The sequence below is a fragment of the Drosophila hydei genome, unplaced genomic scaffold (genome assembly GCF_003285905.1).
Source record: "Drosophila hydei strain 15085-1641.00,03,60 unplaced genomic scaffold, DhydRS2 tig00008121-arrow-pilon, whole genome shotgun sequence".
Lineage (NCBI taxonomy): Eukaryota > Metazoa > Arthropoda > Insecta > Diptera > Drosophilidae > Drosophila > Drosophila hydei.
The window spans coordinates 901,115-918,828 of NW_022045832.1; the positions used below are offsets into that span (position 1 = coordinate 901,115).

Here is a 17,714-nt window from a genome sequence, read left to right on the forward strand (position 1 = left end):
GGTGGCACAGACGACAGGATATTGGGGCTACCTGCATAATTGCCACTGTCAGCCTGTAGCCTAGCCAAATGCGAGGGAGAACTCTAAATTAAGTCATTAACAATTTAACGAAGCGCTGTCCAAGCCGCGCCGCTAACTAATTATGTGAATTTCCTTTTGATTGTCCAGGCCACGCCAGGCTCGGACTGCGCTAAGCTCTGCGGCAACGCCCGAAAATCATTTTATAAAACAAACAGAAAAAGCGGCCCACGTAGCAATGTCCTGTGCCCCCCTCCCTTAAAGTTCCCACTGCGATTGTGTAGTGGCAGGCGATCGTCAGTCGGTGGGCTATCAACAAATTGGTTTTGTATCTTCCGAGTGATTGAATCGCTGACCCGACTGACATGGCCAGGAACTGCTGAGCTTTCTGCTGAATGAATTGGCAGTCCTTAACTCCAGGCTTAAGTCAGCTTAAGCCAAGTCTCAGCCTTTGTCGGTTATCCGCCAGCAACGATCATCAATCGAACTTCGCTTTAAACGATTTGTGAGTGGCGCTCGAAGTTTTTATTTTGGTTTTTTGGGGCTGCGACTGCTGAAAGCAGATCAGCCCCACACTTAACTTAATTTGGCAGCCACACTCCGCTGCGCTCTGCCATATAATTATCGGCACAATACTGTTCGGGGATCACTTTTCGAGTATTTGTTTTGGCCAGCCTGTGTAGCCGGCGACTAATTTCGGTGAACTGTCTGCAAATTGATCGCGAAGCGCCAAATCGATCACCTTGCTCCACATAATAAAGCTGAACTCAATGCGCGCGACTCAGCTCAACTCGACTCGGGCAGTGTGTGAGAATCGATGCAGTGCGTTAAATGAGGCGCCTGGAAAGGAAGCGCCAAGTTCTGCGCAAAAGGTGAAGACTTTAACTGAACTTCAGATCGACTGCGATTGACGGGTCGCCCCAAAAGTTAAGCAGAGCCTAAACATTAAACACACAGCCAAGCGCAGATTATGTGATGCGAAATAAGCAGCAAAATATTAAATAACAAATACGGAACAAGGGCTCATAATGTGCCTTGCTTGTACTAGATATGCTATAGACTGCATTATTCTTATTTATATAATTAATAAATTCTGGGAAATTAGACAATGTAAAGTCCGTTTCTGGAACAGTTGAAGAAGCTATGAGAGCTATGAGAGTTGTCCTATAAGACAAAAAATTAATAGATTTTTATGCCTAGCTTATAATTTTCTATATCAGCACTTATTAATTTTATAATACATCAAATATCTTCTGCAATATTTCTATAACATTTTTGTATTCGATATTTGAAATATTTATAAGATTTAATAAAGGCAGTATAATGAGTTTTTAAGCACATTTTTTATGGTAACTTTTCCCATACCAATATTATATAGATATATTATATAAATTAGATTTGCTAAAAGAATTCAATACATAATTTTTTCTAAGAGATAAAAATTATTTTAAATAATTTCTAGAGTATTTCAAAATCTTTTTAAACTTCTATTCATTCTTTTCATTCATTGCTTCCTGACAGAAAATAAATTGCATAAAATAAATATATATATTTTTTTTAATTTTTAAAAATTTTATTTCGAGTCTTAATGTTTAACTGAAAATATTTAACTAAACAATTAACAGCATAATACTTAAACAATAATTTCCTACTGGGCGCTAGCTTGGCAGACATATATACAGGAAAAGGTACAACATTTGGCAAAGGAGCGTAAGCTGCGATCGGTTAGCGCAACAGGTCACCCAGAGCTGTGATGTAGGTCTGGGCCATTTGGAGGGTTTCGTGCTTGGACAGCTGGCGATCATTGCCCAGGCAGGGCAGATACTGGCGCAGTCGGTCGAAGGCCTGATTGAGGCTCTGCATTCTGCGGCGTTCGCGTGCATTTGCTGCCAGGCGGCGTTTGCGCTTGACCACGGGCGAGATTTGCTTATTGCGACGCTTCTTGCCGGCGCCTGTAGCTGTCGCATTGGGATTGCCCGCTGCATCCTCGCTGTCGCCATCGCCCAGCACAAAGGAGCCATCGTTGCCCTCGCCATCGAAGTCATCGTCGAAGTCGAGCATCATATCGTCATCATCCTCCACGCTGTCATCAAACAGAGCGGAATTGTCAAAATCAAAGCTCTGAAAGTCATCGCCATAGAGCTGGACATTGGACGCGGGCTGAGCTGAGTTGGTTTGGCTTAGAGTGTCGTTGACTGGAGCTGCCACTTGCTGGTTCTTGCGCGTGTAGCTGCGCTTGGGCTTGGTCGCTGGCGCTGCGGCTGGCAGAGTCTTACAAGTGCCCACATTGGGTGAGCCCATAATCTCCATGGCTGGCTGTGCTGCAGTTGCTGGCATTGGCGGCGCCGGCTGCTCCAGTGGCAGTGCAAACTGCTGGGCCTGCGGCAAGCCATTGCAACCATTGTTGTAGATGGTATTCAGATCAACATACTCGGGACTCTCGGAGCGATGGCTGGCCGGCGAAGAGGTGATCCAGCCATCGGAGCTGGCCTGCTCAAAGCTGATGAAGCCATTGGCAGACAAATAATTGCTGGAGCTGGCCAGCGTATTGCAATTGAACTGATAGTGCGTCACATTCGGATTGTAGGCGGCCATGGGATTGAAGTAAGGCTCCGCTGCGCCTGGCTTGAAGCCCTGCAAATCCTCAGTGGTCTTGTAGTAATAGCGATATATCTCACTGGACGACATGTTAGCAATATATATATAAAGTCTCAACTAGGATTGTGTAGTAAACAACTTGAACCGTTCGCCGTGGCTGCTTGCGACTGTCTGACTGAGGCCTTATCCTGGCAGCGCTATTTATACGCTCCACGAAAACCTACCATGGCGGGCAGGTAAGAGGAACAGAGCGAGGGACAGGTAAACGAGTTGCCTGCCTACCTACCTCGGCCACAGGCAGCACGTGCCGTGCCAGACCAACAGCCAATGGCAAGCGGTGGTGGATTGAGCTGTGTTGGAATTGCTCTGCCTCGTCGAGCTTCAGCAGCAACAGCAACTACTGCAGCCCCAGCCTGTAAAATGGCGCTGGCTGGCCAGAATAGAAGCTGTGCTGGCGCTTATCGGTGGCAATCTAAAGCCGCTAACAAGATGATTATGGGGTTGTGGTCGTAGGATGTGCCGGAACACGGGGCGGAAATGCAAACAAACCTATAACAGGATTAGGTTCGACCACTAAGCGCTGCGAAATTTGCAAAAATCCAAACATAAGAACATTGAGATTGCCACAATGATTTGTCAGCAGCAAATGGCCAGCAACATCTTATCTAAATCGTCGCCAGGACTCAGCTAGAAGACCAAAGACTGAGCCGCTAAGCAACTCATGCTTGACCCAGCCAAACTCTACCTGTGCTGGCCACACCTTTACAAATGTGCCGCCGCACAGGCAAAGCCACCAGCACCACCGATGCCCGAAATGATATCGCAATGGAAAATCTTGTTTATTACAACCTGGCAAAAATTTTCCAATTGATATGCTCGTGTAGGGCAGGACCTACACGCCGACGATGCGCTCGGCGCTTGCTTGTTAGCCGAGCGTCAAGGACACGCTTGATAGTCCGCATGGGCATGCCTAATAAGCGTGCCCGGCGCTAACTAACTCGCATAGTTAGACTCACATTTTAGCGCTAACAATTAATTTAGCCTCACATCGTCCAGGCAATTTAGTTGTAGCCGTAGCATGAGACAGCGCATTTAGCTAAGGGGAAGGGACTCGCATGGTGGTCGATCTCAGAGCGCAGCAACGCCCAACCAGCCAAGCCAAATGATTCGCTGGAAATCATATTGTGCGAGTGCATTTGATATGAAAATCTCTTTATGCTGCCGCTGCCGCTGCCGCTGCCTTTGATGTGTGGGCGTTCAGCTAACTGAGGTAGCACGCCCCACGCAGCATTTCGCTTTGCTGCTGGACTATCGGCAGTGCACATCTACGAGGCGGCAATAAAACGTTGTCAATTAGATAAAAATGTCACACAACAAACCGCACCCAGCGCAGCACAACAAATTTATTGGCCGCAAGCAACCCCCGACTGCCAGGCTGCATCTGTGCGCAGCCTTTTGCTGCTCGTCTGCCGTTGCAAGTGCAATTTACGAGTGGTTGGCTGCGAGTGCGCACAAGTGACAGTTGTGCATGTGACGCCTTCGGTTACACCTGCAGCCAGGAGACATTGCAGCGACGATCGTATCGCCATGTCCCTGTGCTGCTCGCTTGTTAAGTTTATGTTTATCGATCCTGGCTGATGTGGAGGCATCCGCCAACTAAACGTTTGCATATCGATTTGAATTTTATGCGTATTGACAAAAACTCACAACAACAACAACAACAACAAGCAAAAGGGCACACGTGCTGCAGCATGCAAAGAAGAAGGGTTAGCTATTCACAGAGTCAACTGCAGGTTGCTTCCAGGTTGCTGCCTTGCTCAACGGCGCCTTGCGTGCCTGTCACTTAACGAGCGATACGAAAACTGCTGCCACTTACAGCCGGTTAAATATGAACAATATGCGGCATGCACCTCAATACACACATCTCTCCAGCCAGACTCCAACTTACGGCTAACGGGTCATACTTTTCATGTCAATACGCATAAATGCAACTTATGGCTGCTGCTCTCGACTGGTGTCTGCCAATGTGGAGCAGCTTCCAGCAAGCGCATGCCACTAACTGTTAAGATCCCACTACTATAACTGATCGCACCCCAAATGCTCTAAGCTCTCTCTTCAGCACACTTCACTTTAATCATGCTATGATCCCAAAACTTCTGCCACTATAATTGCTGCATAAAAGTAAGAGCCAAACTGGCAAAGTAGTTAATGGAAGAGAGCAAATGCGAGTGGGCCGAAGAGTTACGGCCGTAAGCATGGGATCTGTGGCCAAGGCAACGAATGACGTAGTTCAGTTATAGCACATAGAAGGGTTCCGCCTTGTAGGTTAATGGAGAAAACGATCTGAAGGCGATCTGAAGGTGGGAGGCAGCACGAGAAGTAGAAAGTCAGAGTGACGACAGATTCATAAAAACTGCATTAACTTTATCATAATTATTTTCATTATCATTAGTTATTATTATAATATATTATTATTATTACTAATATATATTATTGTTCATAGTAATATTATTCATTAACTATAGTAAAGAAAACTCAATAGGAAAATAAATATTTTTAGCACGTCAAATGTTTGGCTTTAATAATTAATAATTAATGTAGCTTTAGCTAAATCTATGCGGCAATATATTCTTTATTATTTACATGAAGAAACTAATGCAAAACCCCTTTTAAAATAGTAGACAATACCTGGGATTGATCACTCTATAATAAAAGATTTAAAGTATGCATTTTGTTTCGTAAGCTTAGACCAGAAATGTCCTCCGTAATAGAATAAATATTCAGTAATATTCCCTATTCATGCCAGGTTTTTTGAAAAGCAAGCGTACCCAAGTTGAGGCAGTTCAAAATGTGTAACGTGTAGGAGCTGTAGAGACGCCAATCAGGAATAAAAGTAGGCGCACGTCACCGACTCCCATTAGTACGTCGCTCTAGGCCGTGAAAGTGTTGTCCGGACTGCGATCACTTGCGGCAGCCGTAGCCCAGTTATTTTTTCCCTTAACGAAAATTGAAAAATTTGTATGTTACTTATTTTATTAGCATTTAGCACCGCCCCAAAGAGAACAGATCTCGCAAGGAATGCAAAGAGCGAAAGTCAATCGGAAGCAGGACAGCAACATGCGATGGCATTTGGCATGGGAATGGACGAGGTGAGGCGAGGCGACGGACTGGATTGCATGTGAGGTCTTTCATGCCTTCATGTGGGTGGCCTCGGCGCGTTCGTGTGCGGCATTTTGCCAATTGTCAAATTGAAAATTCATTAAAGGCAAATTAAATATGCAATTGGCCGATCCGAAGTCCAAGAGAAATCAGCTGCCGAGACAACATTGGAGCATTGTGCGCCCGGAATGCGCCAACTGTTGGCTGTTTGACTTGCTGCGCAAATATTGACGAGAGCTGAGAAAAAACGGATGCAAATATGATATGTACACTCCAGTCAGCGCACAAAAAAGAAAAAACAGAGTCAAGTGAAAATCAAAGCAAATAATAGCTCAAACAGCGGCAGGACTCGCCAGCCACATTTATATGAATATGCTGTGTGTGTACAGAGCGCATAAATTGCACAGTGTTTACACAAAATTGTTGTAAGGACATGAGGACATGGGTTAATTCCCATGAAAATTAAAACTAGATTATACACACGCTCAGTTGAGGGTCGGACCGGGTCGAGTCGACGTTGTCCTGGCCAGGTCAATGCAGCGCCCACTGTGTCATTGTTTGGGCACGCCTGCAGGCAGGCCAGGCAGCCAGCCTGTTGTTATAGATTGCATACTGATGGTTATCACAACCTGCCGGCATCTATCTATCTATATATAACATACACATATTTATCTGCATCTGATGGGATCAGAGTGAAGCGTAGCAATTTTTGTCGCACGGCTCGGCTTTGAAGCTGCTCTGGTCTGAGTTTGTGTTTTGTTTTGCCAATAGCAGAGGTCTGCAGTCGATAGCCATCTCTTTGGTGATCTTTGGCAACTGCTTGGCGCCAGGCCGATTCTAATCCTGCAACAACTTTGACTAATTCGCAGGCATTCATCATGTGGCCCAAGGCTATTTGTCTTTGCACATAGAAATTAATTTCACGCTGCAGTCAAATTGGAATAACGAAAACGAAATCGGAAGTAGGCATTATAATCGACAAATTGTGATTGGTATTTTGATAGGGTCGGATGTAGGACATGGCTCTGATGACGGCGATCCCACGTTACCCTTACCCAGATCAAAACGCAATGATCAATTCAAATTTGAAACACTGAGAACTACAACAATAAGCGAACAAAAGATGAAAACTACGCAATCACTTGAGAAAAATCAAAAAGGCCTCAAGGATGCGAGGACCTTTGGCTGCTGCTGCTGCTGCTGCTGCTGCTTCTGGCTGCTACACCTTCGCCAACGCTGAGCATAACAGGTGGCACGGAAGCCGCACAAAATAAAAATGATTAAAGCAATAAAAAAATCCGAAAAAATAACAACAGAAAAGGGGCCACGAAAGAAACAACAATTTTTAATAAGATTTTCTTCTGTGCAACAAGATTTTGAGTGCGCCTAGAATGATGCCAGGAACAACTTCCGATCCTTGGCGAGGCGGGGCGTTGCCGAGCGCAGCGGGTCAAGTGTGAGAACATTTTACGGAAGGATGTGGCTAGAGGATAAATTATGAAAAATGATCGCCTAAGCGAAGGGTTACAGTCGAAGGAACACCACGTGGTCAAGATTCACTTTCGTATAGAAGTGGTTGGGTGCTCACTGCCTACACGAATCCCAGCCTGCGTACTGCGGTGCTGCGGTTCGGCTCTGCTCACTGCAACGAAATTATCCAGGAATTTTATAGAGTAATTGAGCGTCTAATTTGCGGCGCAACAATTGCAGTTGCAGATGCCCCTCGTAGGTGCTTTCATGAATGGGCCAACGTTTTTCACAATGGCTCGCTTATTGGGCTTGAATGGAAAGTGTTTCTTCACTGGCAACTGAAGAGGCCGCCACTCGAGCGCAAAACAATTAACAAGTTTCAGTTTCGGTTCTCCACTGCTTCTAAGGTATAGTTCAGTGCTCAATTGTTCTATTGTTGCGCGTGAAGTACGCCAAGCGAATTCCTTTGAATTCAGCTAAGGTATGCAAAGGTATACTCACCCTATACATATATATATATATATATATATATATATATATATATATATATATATGGAATTGAAGTGACCTTAAGTAAGAAAACGAAAATTTATAATAATGAGCGAAGAGGCAGCCGCAAAGAGCGCGAATAAAATGTAAACTAAAGATACTATTTATATGTATTATTTCGGCTGAAAAGGAAGTACCAAATTACATTTAATTAGCTTTAGCTGTAGCTGTAGCTTATATATATATATATATATATATATATATATAAATATACAAGCTTCGTACGGTATGCCGTAGCAGGAGCACAAGAAGTCAGACGATTGCGATTACCACCGAAAACGAAAACATTGATCGACCGCTGATCAAAAAACAAAAAAAAAAGAACAAAAAGGCCCTGGGCCTGGACCTCGAGCTGAAGACGTGGCCTCTGTTGCCTGCTTTTGGCCATCGGTGAAATTCGCACGTTTAACCTTTAGGCAAACAGAAACAAAAATAATGCACAGCCAAGCGAACCTGTTGAACCCAAACGCAATTTTCCCATCACTTTGATTGCTGCCCAGGAATGACACGCGTGCGCCGCGCCGCAGCCTAGCTATTCTGATTGTGCCATTACGGGCGATCCAACGCGTGGTTGGATCTGCTGCCAATGGCTGGGCTTGGCCCAGCGGTCGGCCTGGCGATCAGACCGTTTCATTTTTAAAGACGACTCAAAATTAGGGTAACAATCGCAGTTAAGCAGCAAGCTGCAGCACTGGGAAATGCACGACTCTTTGGACACTACGTAAACGTGGCTGAGACAAGCTGCCAACTTGCCCTTAGGATCCTGCAATGTGGCATCAAGTGTAGATGAAGCTCAACACGATCTCGAAGCGGTTCTTATGGAATATGGAATCTTTGAAATAGTTACCTACATAATATGTATCTATCATCATTATCTACATCAAGCTATATACGTATATGATCAGATCTGATCTATGTGTTAGGTTTCTTAACACTTTTACAGGGTGTTTTGATGGCAACGGCGCAGCCGCTCAAACAACAAGCGAAAAAAAAAAATAAAATAAAATAAATAAAAAGCGAAACTTTCAAACGGTTTAAAGGATTTCGCTCAGCCCTGTTGGAGTCCGTTTAATATAATTCATATAATTTCCCATAGGTGCTGTTAGGTGCTGCATTGGCACCTGAAGGATCTGCAGCCCGAAACACTTAGCCAGAAGTCAAAAGTAGCAACACTTTCCAAAAGCGACACTTGAGCCTAGAAAGCAGTTTTGGGCCTGGTCAGAAGACAAAAGAAATTGAAATTGAAATCGAAATGAAACACAAACAAATCCCAAATGGTGTGAGAAATGACTTTCTCGGAAGTGAGAAACTGAGAGATTCAGTAGTTGTTTTAGATGCTCGCAGTAGTTCGGTTTGTCTGTCAACGGGCCTCGATGGTGAGTAATTGATATGTTTACCTTTTGCCCTTCGGCCAACGGTGTAAAAGTAAAATATAAATTGTAACTGATATCGATGCTGGGTCATTTCTCAACATCAGCTCATGAAATTGAAAAATTGCGCATCAGATAAGCCCAACATAGTTCCACAAGTCAATTTGATTGAGGCAGCCTTTTCCCTGTTTTAGTTTTTCATTTTTGTTTTCCATTTTCCGATCGTATGCAGACAGAAGCACACTTATGAGCCAGCCCCGTTGACAGTCTGCATGGAGGTCCTTGGGTGACAATTACATTATATGAAAATTGATATTTTCAACCGCAGATATCGCTTATATAGTTAATTTCAAATGAATCTGACCACACAGCAGGCCAGCAGCTCGGGTCAGCTGGCGGAACAGGTAATGGCACAAGTGTTTGGCAAGAGACCAGTGAAAATCTACACATTCCCATCCAATTACCAACATGATGAATTGATCTTATGTTTGCCTTTACTGCCTTTTTTGCCATGTTTGCCGGAAGAGCGGAAGAGGTGTGTGCTGCATAATTGTAACTGGAGCAAACGTGTGAAAAACTAACTAGTTAGCAATTAGGGCCATCCTCTGAGGCTTATGCGTGAGAACAAAAGATAAGGTTTGCGCTTTGGCAGTGTGCATTTTGAGGATCTGTATGAAAATCCATTTTATCTGTATTCTAAAATATTTATTATGTTATGTTGAACATGTTTCCCAATTGAACTCTTCGTTCCCTTAGTTCTTCTCCTTATGTTTTCCTTATTCATTCCTTATATTATCCTTATATTCATTCTCTCTCTCAATTCTTACTTGCATTCTCTCTCCTTCTCTCGCGACTCTTTTTCTATATAGTCTGCATTCTTCCTCTGTTCGTACCACCCTCTCTCTCTGAGCTCAGCTTCTCTTTGATTTGTATTTTAAATATTTGGCAAAGTTCATCAACTTCATGGCATGACTGAAACTTCAAGATTCATCACACATCAATCTCAATGTTATGAATATTTTATTCAGATTAAAACTTAAATTATTGATATGTATATTTTAATTATTTATATAAATCATATATATATCCAAACACACACTCTCTCTCTCTCTCTCTCTCTCTCTCTCTCACTCACTCTCTCTCTCTCTCTCTCTCTCTCACACCTTTAGACCTCAGCTTAGGTATCAGACTGCATATCCATTGAGATGCCTAACTAAACTAGACTTCATGCTGCTTAATATATTTACAAATCAGCATTAAGTTGAGCTCAACTTCTATTTCATATTATATATTATACGATATTATACAGATATGAATTAAATATTTAGCATAATTCCAAACGAATTAGAGGCTGCGAGACTAAGGCAATGGCAGGACAATGGCAAAGATGAAAAATGTGCTGGCTAATAAATATGCTCAATGGTTAAGTCTCTTGATAATCACTTTATTTCGATTTCCAGGAATTGGTCAAATTATTTGATAAATTGACCAAGAACTCGTGTCTGAATTAACGCCCCCACTTTGAAGCGACGAAGGTCGAAGGGGTTAATGTTAATTGCTATTGTTGTTGCTGCTGTTGTTGTTGGGCAGCGCAGTATAAATCGGTTCAGCCGGTCTTTCATCTATCACGTGTTTATAGAGTTATTCAGCCGTGAGTTGTACCACACACTTTAATTGCCCCAATTCAAATGGAAGAGTTGGCTTTGGCGTTGGCGTCGGCATCGGTCGGGCCACAATGCGATGCGATGCGATGCGATGCGATGCGTATGTTTGCACTGCATTCGTATGCATACAGGAGGCACAAATATAAACAATAATCAATCTCTTCAAGGGTTGAACAAACAAACACAAAGCCCCTGCGCAAGGACATGCTTATGAAAAATGCAACAGCGAGCAGTCGAAGGCGTTTTTAAATTGATTATTCCTTAGGGCACGGCCCAAAAAAGAAAACCAAAAAAGAATCCTGTGGAAAAATGCTCAATTTAATACATATTTATGAGGGAAATAGATCACAAATACAATAGACGTTAAAGCCAAAAAATATAAAAATAAAAAAACACAAAGCTGATCTAGGGGAATGTCCGACTAAAAGATACCTCGATTATTTGAAATAAAATTGATCTGCATGTGACATAGAAGGAATATAGAAGGAATTATAGATTCCAAGCTCTAATCGGCTATTCCGATCGAGAATATATATACTATGTGCGCCCCCGCGTCTGTTACATACACATGTATAATATACTGCTCAGACCTACCTGAGGCTCAGTTTATAACTGTTTAAAATGGCTCGCAGCTTTTTTTATGATCACAAGTTGATTTTTTAACGCTTCATTAACTTTTTGGCCACACGCGCTTCATACTTTTTTTTTTTTTGTTTATTTTTTGGGCCCCGTCTGACGCGCGTCTGCCAAGGAGCTCGCTTGACGTCGCGTTGCCTGCTTAATTACTTAAGCTGCCTACGTTACGGTCAAGTTTAAGCTGTATTTTGTGGACAGTGTTCGATCTAAACACCTCGTTCCGACTGCTTTCGCTCTAAAAACAAAAAAAGAAAGAGTACTAAAAAAATGAGGCGCTTTTTACTTCCGATTTCTTGTGTGGACATTTTGGAAATGCAGCGCCAGGCGACAACAACAGCTGCCACCAGCACACGCTTTTTTTCTGCTGATTTGGAATCCGTATAAGCAGCACAACAACACGTAGTGTGTGGCATTTTTTTATATTGACTACGTGTGTCCAACATAATATGCATTTTTGAGGCCATCAGTGAAACAGGTAGCATATGGCGTTCAAGTGCATAAAAATGTATGTACAAAAACATGTCACAACGGCATGTGGCAACTTTTACTATGCAGAATACTTTTAAAAAATTTAACTATTTCTAAGAATTTTGAATTACATTTTAATTAACGGCAAAAAATACTACACTTTTTGTGACTGGAGAGTATTAATCGATAGCTGACAATATCGCTATATATATCGTTCATCTCTTTTGTGGTCTACAACCAACCTCTGTTAAGTTCAAATCTGACGATTATTAACCGCTTAAACATGTCTTTTAATGTTAATTAGCAGTGTTTTCGCTATTACCGATGCCAACATTAATAAATATTTTCATGAAGAGTTGTGTGCGCTCGCATTAACCAAAATAGTCATAAATGAATTTGTCATGTTATTATTACTGTTATATTAAATAACATTTTCTTAAAACTACAAATTAGGTGTGTACACACTTTAATCAAACATTACTTTTTAATATTTCTTAATATTTAAAATTAAGAAAATTTGTATCTAAGGAGATATCCGTAATTTATTTAAATTAACACGATGCCAACAATTGGAGTTAAACGTGATCTGCTCTTCGATGCACTCGGCAAGAAATACAGTAAGTTAACCGGCAGCCGTCCACGTGGATTTTCCACTTTAATGTTTACCCCTTTCCTTAGCCGATGATGAGTTCCAAGAACTATGCTTTGCCTTCGGCCTGGAGCTAGATGAAGTGGTAAGCATTAGTGGTGTAATATGTAATAAGAAAGAAAATGTCATCATTCCAATTTCGCAGACAACAGAGAAGCAAATGCTCACTAAAGAGCAAGGCGACGTTGCGGCAGCTGCGGATGCCAGCGAGGAAATCATCTACAGGATTGATATACCGGCGAATCGCTATGATTTGCTTTGTATGGAAGGTTTAGTAACGGGTCTGCGAGTATTTCAGGGCAAGTGAGTAGAAAAACATCTATTTATTAATTCCATCCCCATTTATAGAAGCATTCTTACAGAGTGAAGCCACCCAAGTTCGAGTTTGTGGAGCCAGCGCAGCGCCAAGTGCTGAAAATTACGCCTTCGACAGCGCAAATTCGTCCTTTTGCTGTGGCCGCAGTGCTGCGAAATGTTACCTTTACGCAGGAATCGTACAATAGCTTTATCGACCTGCAAGATAAGCTGCATCAAAATATTTGCCGCAAACGTACTTTAGTGGCTATTGGCACTCACGATCTGGACACCATAAAAGGACCATTCAGTTATGAGGCCTTGGCGCCGGATCAAATTAAATTTGTCCCACTAAACCAAACGCAAGAGCTGAACGGCATTCAGCTTATGGACTTCTATGCCACGCATGCACAGCTTAAGCAATATTTGCCCATCATACGCGATTCGCCTGTCTATCCAGTTATTTATGACTCCAATCGCGTGGTGCTGTCGCTGCCGCCAATTATCAACGGAGATCACTCAAAAATTTCACTAAAAACCAAAAATGTGTTCATCGAATGTACTGCCACAGATTTGACCAAAGCCAAGGTGGTGCTGGACACTATTGTATGCCTCTTCTCCGAGCACTGTGCGAAAAAATTTACTGTCGAGCCATGTGATGTGATACAAACTGATGGTACCATCATTTCCTATCCGGAGCTGGCGGTGCGTGAAGAGCGTGTATCGGTGAAACGAGCCAATGCGTACATTGGCATCAACGAACCCGCCAACAAACTGGCGGACATGCTAACACGCATGTATCTGGAGGCCGAGGTTGATGCCAAGGATGGCGACTCACTAAACGTAAAGATTCCACCAACGCGTCATGATGTCATACATGCCTGCGACATCTACGAGGACATTGCCATCGCATTTGGCTACAACAACATCAAGAAATCATTGCCAGCCTTTATGCAAATCGCCAAACAGTTTCCGCTCAACAAATTGACCGAGCAGCTGCGCGAGCAAGTGGCACAGGCCGGCTTCACCGAGGCGCTCACATTTACGCTTTGCTCACGCGATGACATAGCGCTGAAGCTGAACAAAGACATCGAAGCTTTGCCTGCTGTCCATATAGGCAATCCCAAGACCTTAGAATTTCAAGTGGTGCGCACCACCCTGCTGCCGGGTCTGTTGAAAACTGTGGTGGCAAATCGTAAGATGCCGCTGCCATTGAAACTGTTTGAGATTAGCGACGTAGTGCTAACTGCCGAACATACAGAGGTTGGAGCACGCAACGAGCGACGTCTGTGTGCGGTTAACTGCAACAAGAGTGCTGGATTTGAGGTGGTTCATGGTCTGCTGGATCGTGTCATGCAGCTGCTCTCTGTGCCCTGGAAGACGGGCGGCGCCGATAGCGGCTACTATCTCCAGGCAACTGAAGGTGGGCTCAAGTGAAATTCAATAATCCAAAATTTGCTTAATTTATATTAATTTCTTTGTAACAGATCCCAGCTACTTTCCCGGGCGATGCGCGAATGTCATGTACAACGAGACCGTCATCGGGAAAATCGGAGTGTTGCATCCGAGCGTGCTTCAGGCTTTTGATTTAACTACACCCTGTTCAGCCGTTGAGTTCACAATTGAGCCCTTCGTATAGGCAGCTCAGCTCATTAGTAACAATATCTACACATAATTGTTAAAAACTTTCTAAGTCTTAATAAATGGTCACAAAACCCGGAACACAAAAAATCGTGATTTTTTTTTTTTTTTGTTTTTTATTTCTTTTTATTTATGCTGTTTAATGTTCTTATATTTTTCCTTCAATACAATAATAATTATAAGAGTAATAATAATCCGTATAGTATGTATGTATATCATATATGTATGTAGTTTTTTTTATTTTATTTTTAGTTTTTGTTTTCTGCATGCATACTTCATAATAATTCATATCTGAAGTACTTTGTGTGTATTTTTTAAATTTTAAATTAATAAATCTATGAATTTCATTTTTCATATCCTTTTTTCGCATGAAAAAAATCTATATTATTCTGCTTTGCTGTCGATAAAGAACCTAAATAACGGCTGTTTTCAGCTTCGCTTCTTTTTTCTTTTTAATTTTATGATCCGTCTGGTGTGTGTGTGTGGGTGTGTGTTTGTGTTCATATGTATGCACGTATGCATGTATTTATGGGTGCAGTGTGTGACATTTTTGTTTCTTTTTGATTTCAACGAATCTTTGCATTTTGCTTTCATTACATAATTTGCTTGCAGCTAAAACAATGTTTGAAACAAACAAACCAAACAGGCAAAAAAAAAGTTTATCGTTTATTTTCTTTCTTTATTCTATTAGATTAGTTATGCTTTAACGCTGTTAAAGATAATTTCATATCATCGTTTTTATCTTTTTTTGTTTTTGTATTTTTATGCAAGTGTATAGGCAATGTAGCGCAAACATATATACATACGCATACATATATGCGTATGAGGTTTGACTTTGAATATATATATATATATATGTGTATATATATATTTATATATATTATAGATATATTATTCATTTTACAAAGCAATTACTGCCACACGGCACCGTTTTGGCCAATCAGCGCTCGCGTTGCTTATCATCAGTTTTTTTTTTGTTTATCAAGTGTTTTTACATATTTGTGGCTTTTTGTTGTATAGTTTTGTATTTTTGTGGAAACACATTCTATGCTATGTATTGTTGTGCTCTATCTCTAAGACCTTCTACTCGTAGTGTGTCGGATAAGCATTTAAAAGTTACCAAGCCATTTATCTTTTACGTCGTTTATGCATTTGAAGAATATTTTGTTGTTTCTTCCTTTAAATGGAATATTAAATTGTATGCTTTTGTTTGTTTTACGTTAAGTTAATTAAGCAATTCGAATTTCTACTAGCTACATTTTTAGTATCCGTTCCCTATGTAAGCTGTCGAGAACTAAAGAACTGTCAAAATTTACAACTCAAAATTGAATACAAAAAACATATCTAAAATTCTTCTTTCTTTGTATAATTGGTGTGTAGGTTTGTGTGTGTGTTTGTTTATGTGTGTAATTTTCCCTTAGCTAAATACGTAAGTAAATTTTAATGTATTCGCTTGTTTTTCGTAGACTTTTCGCAAAATGTTTTTAACAGTTTAGTGTAGGTAGAGTGGTAAGTATCTGTTTATGCTTATGCATGTGTAATTAATAGCATTTAAGTAATTTCTTGTGTTTGTTGTTATTGTTGCTGCAAGCGTATCTTATTGCTTTTTGTATTGTTTTTGTTTTGTAGCGCAGTCTGCTGCTCTAGCTAGGACTTAACGAGTTCCACCTGTCGCCTTTATCAAGAATTGGACTTTTTAAGAAACAAGGAAAGTGCGCGCCTTAATTTACAGTTTAAATATTCCAGTTGAGGCTTTTTATTACATAATATTAAATACGCATATATATAGAAATATATATGTATATATATATATATGGAGTATATATAAATATAAAGTATACATATACATATATATTTATATATATGGGTTTGTTAGCGGAGATGTTGGAAAATATTTTCAGATATCTCAAATTTCATTTTAATTATAATTTTCATTTATAAGACTGAATTCTAGCTTAAAATTAAACGTGTGTTGGCATTATCTCTTCATCACATTTTTCTACCGGTTTATCGCTTGGTCACACGAAATCATAAGTTATACATTTGTTTACTTCAAGGAATATCAAATTATTCAAATTACATTTAAAATAAATAATATATAATTTTTCCATGATTTCTGTCATCGGGTATATATATATACGTGGATGTGTGTGTGTGTGTGCGCATGTGTATTCAAGTATATGTACGAGCATGTTCTATAGGTGTATGTGTTAGTGTGTGTATATATATATATGTGTGTGGGGGTAAGAAGGGCGGGAGAGGGGAATTACGGACTTGTTGTTGTTTTAATCATAAGTTTCTTCTGCCAAACTTCAAGTTACCTGTAAATTTAAATAGTTGCCCAAGGTAATGAAAACTTAAATTATGAATTAATAATGAACAAGGCCAAGCTTCTTTGTTTCACTGCATTTGAAAGTCAGTCGATTATTAATTTGTGTTCATGCGTAACTGTGTGTATAGCTGTGGATGGGGGTGTGTAGCTGTACGTGCGATTGTGTGTATTTGTATTTGTTACGAGTGTGAAGTGTTTGTGTGCGTGCAGTCGCACAGAAAATGTGAAAAAACAATCGAACAATCAATTGGCATTTCCATTTTCATAACGACTTTGCCCGGTATTGTATTGCTGTGCATTTCTTTCAATTATATTGGCTACGACTTTTCCTTGTTTTATATATAGTCTAATCCGATAAGATTAGATCAGATGCAATCCGATCTGACCTACTTCGTTGCAGCATGTCAGCCCGATGTCCATTCACTGGCGGCTGCATCCTTTTCGCTGGCGCATCAATTTGACCAGTTGGTGGTGTAGTTTGCCCAGGGCTGCTATATATACAAAAAGTAGAAAAGAATATAATTTTTGGGCTAAGTTCGAGTTGTTTATGTTGCACACTCACGTGTTTATCATGGTGTTCCCAGGCCTCCACCTTGTCGGGCAAATGTGACGACACATCGGCCCCACCGTGGCCGAAGTGTTGGAAGCCATACGACGGCGGCATTAGATTAACATGCTGCTGTTGCTGCTGTGGAGGCGGTGGTGGCGGCTGCTGTTGCATGTTGTGGTAATCCATTGAAACCTAAATTATAGAAAAAATTAACAATATGATATAAGCGATTCTTTATTATTCTATAATATCTTACATTCATCGGCTCGTGCTGCGGATAGGGCCCATTGTTGTATGGCCTGTATGGCTGCTTAAG

General features: G+C 41.2%; 3 protein-coding genes across 3 annotated transcripts in view; 1 reads left to right on the forward strand and 2 right to left on the reverse strand.

The window, feature by feature from the left end:
- The window catches only part of LOC111596255, a 129,354-nt gene that overhangs the window by 103,689 nt on the left and 7,951 nt on the right, over positions 1–17,714 (reverse strand). The window contains 1 exon segment of the mRNA XM_030224965.1: positions 6,955–6,991. Within this exon segment, the coding sequence (XP_030080825.1) occupies positions 6,955–6,991 (37 nt within the window).
- Positions 1,744–2,969, reverse strand: LOC111596260 (protein atonal). Its single transcript, XM_023310396.2, has one exon. The coding sequence runs from the start codon at positions 2,704–2,706 to the stop codon at positions 1,744–1,746; it is 963 nt and encodes a 320-aa protein (XP_023166164.2). The 5' UTR covers positions 2,707–2,969.
- Positions 12,403–14,598, forward strand: LOC111596252 (phenylalanine--tRNA ligase beta subunit). The gene is made up of 5 exons (XM_023310385.2): positions 12,403–12,549; positions 12,611–12,666; positions 12,727–12,884; positions 12,944–14,298; positions 14,363–14,598. Exons 1-5 carry the CDS (start codon positions 12,492–12,494, stop codon positions 14,512–14,514), a joined length of 1,779 nt encoding a protein of 592 aa, XP_023166153.1. The 5' UTR covers positions 12,403–12,491; the 3' UTR covers positions 14,515–14,598.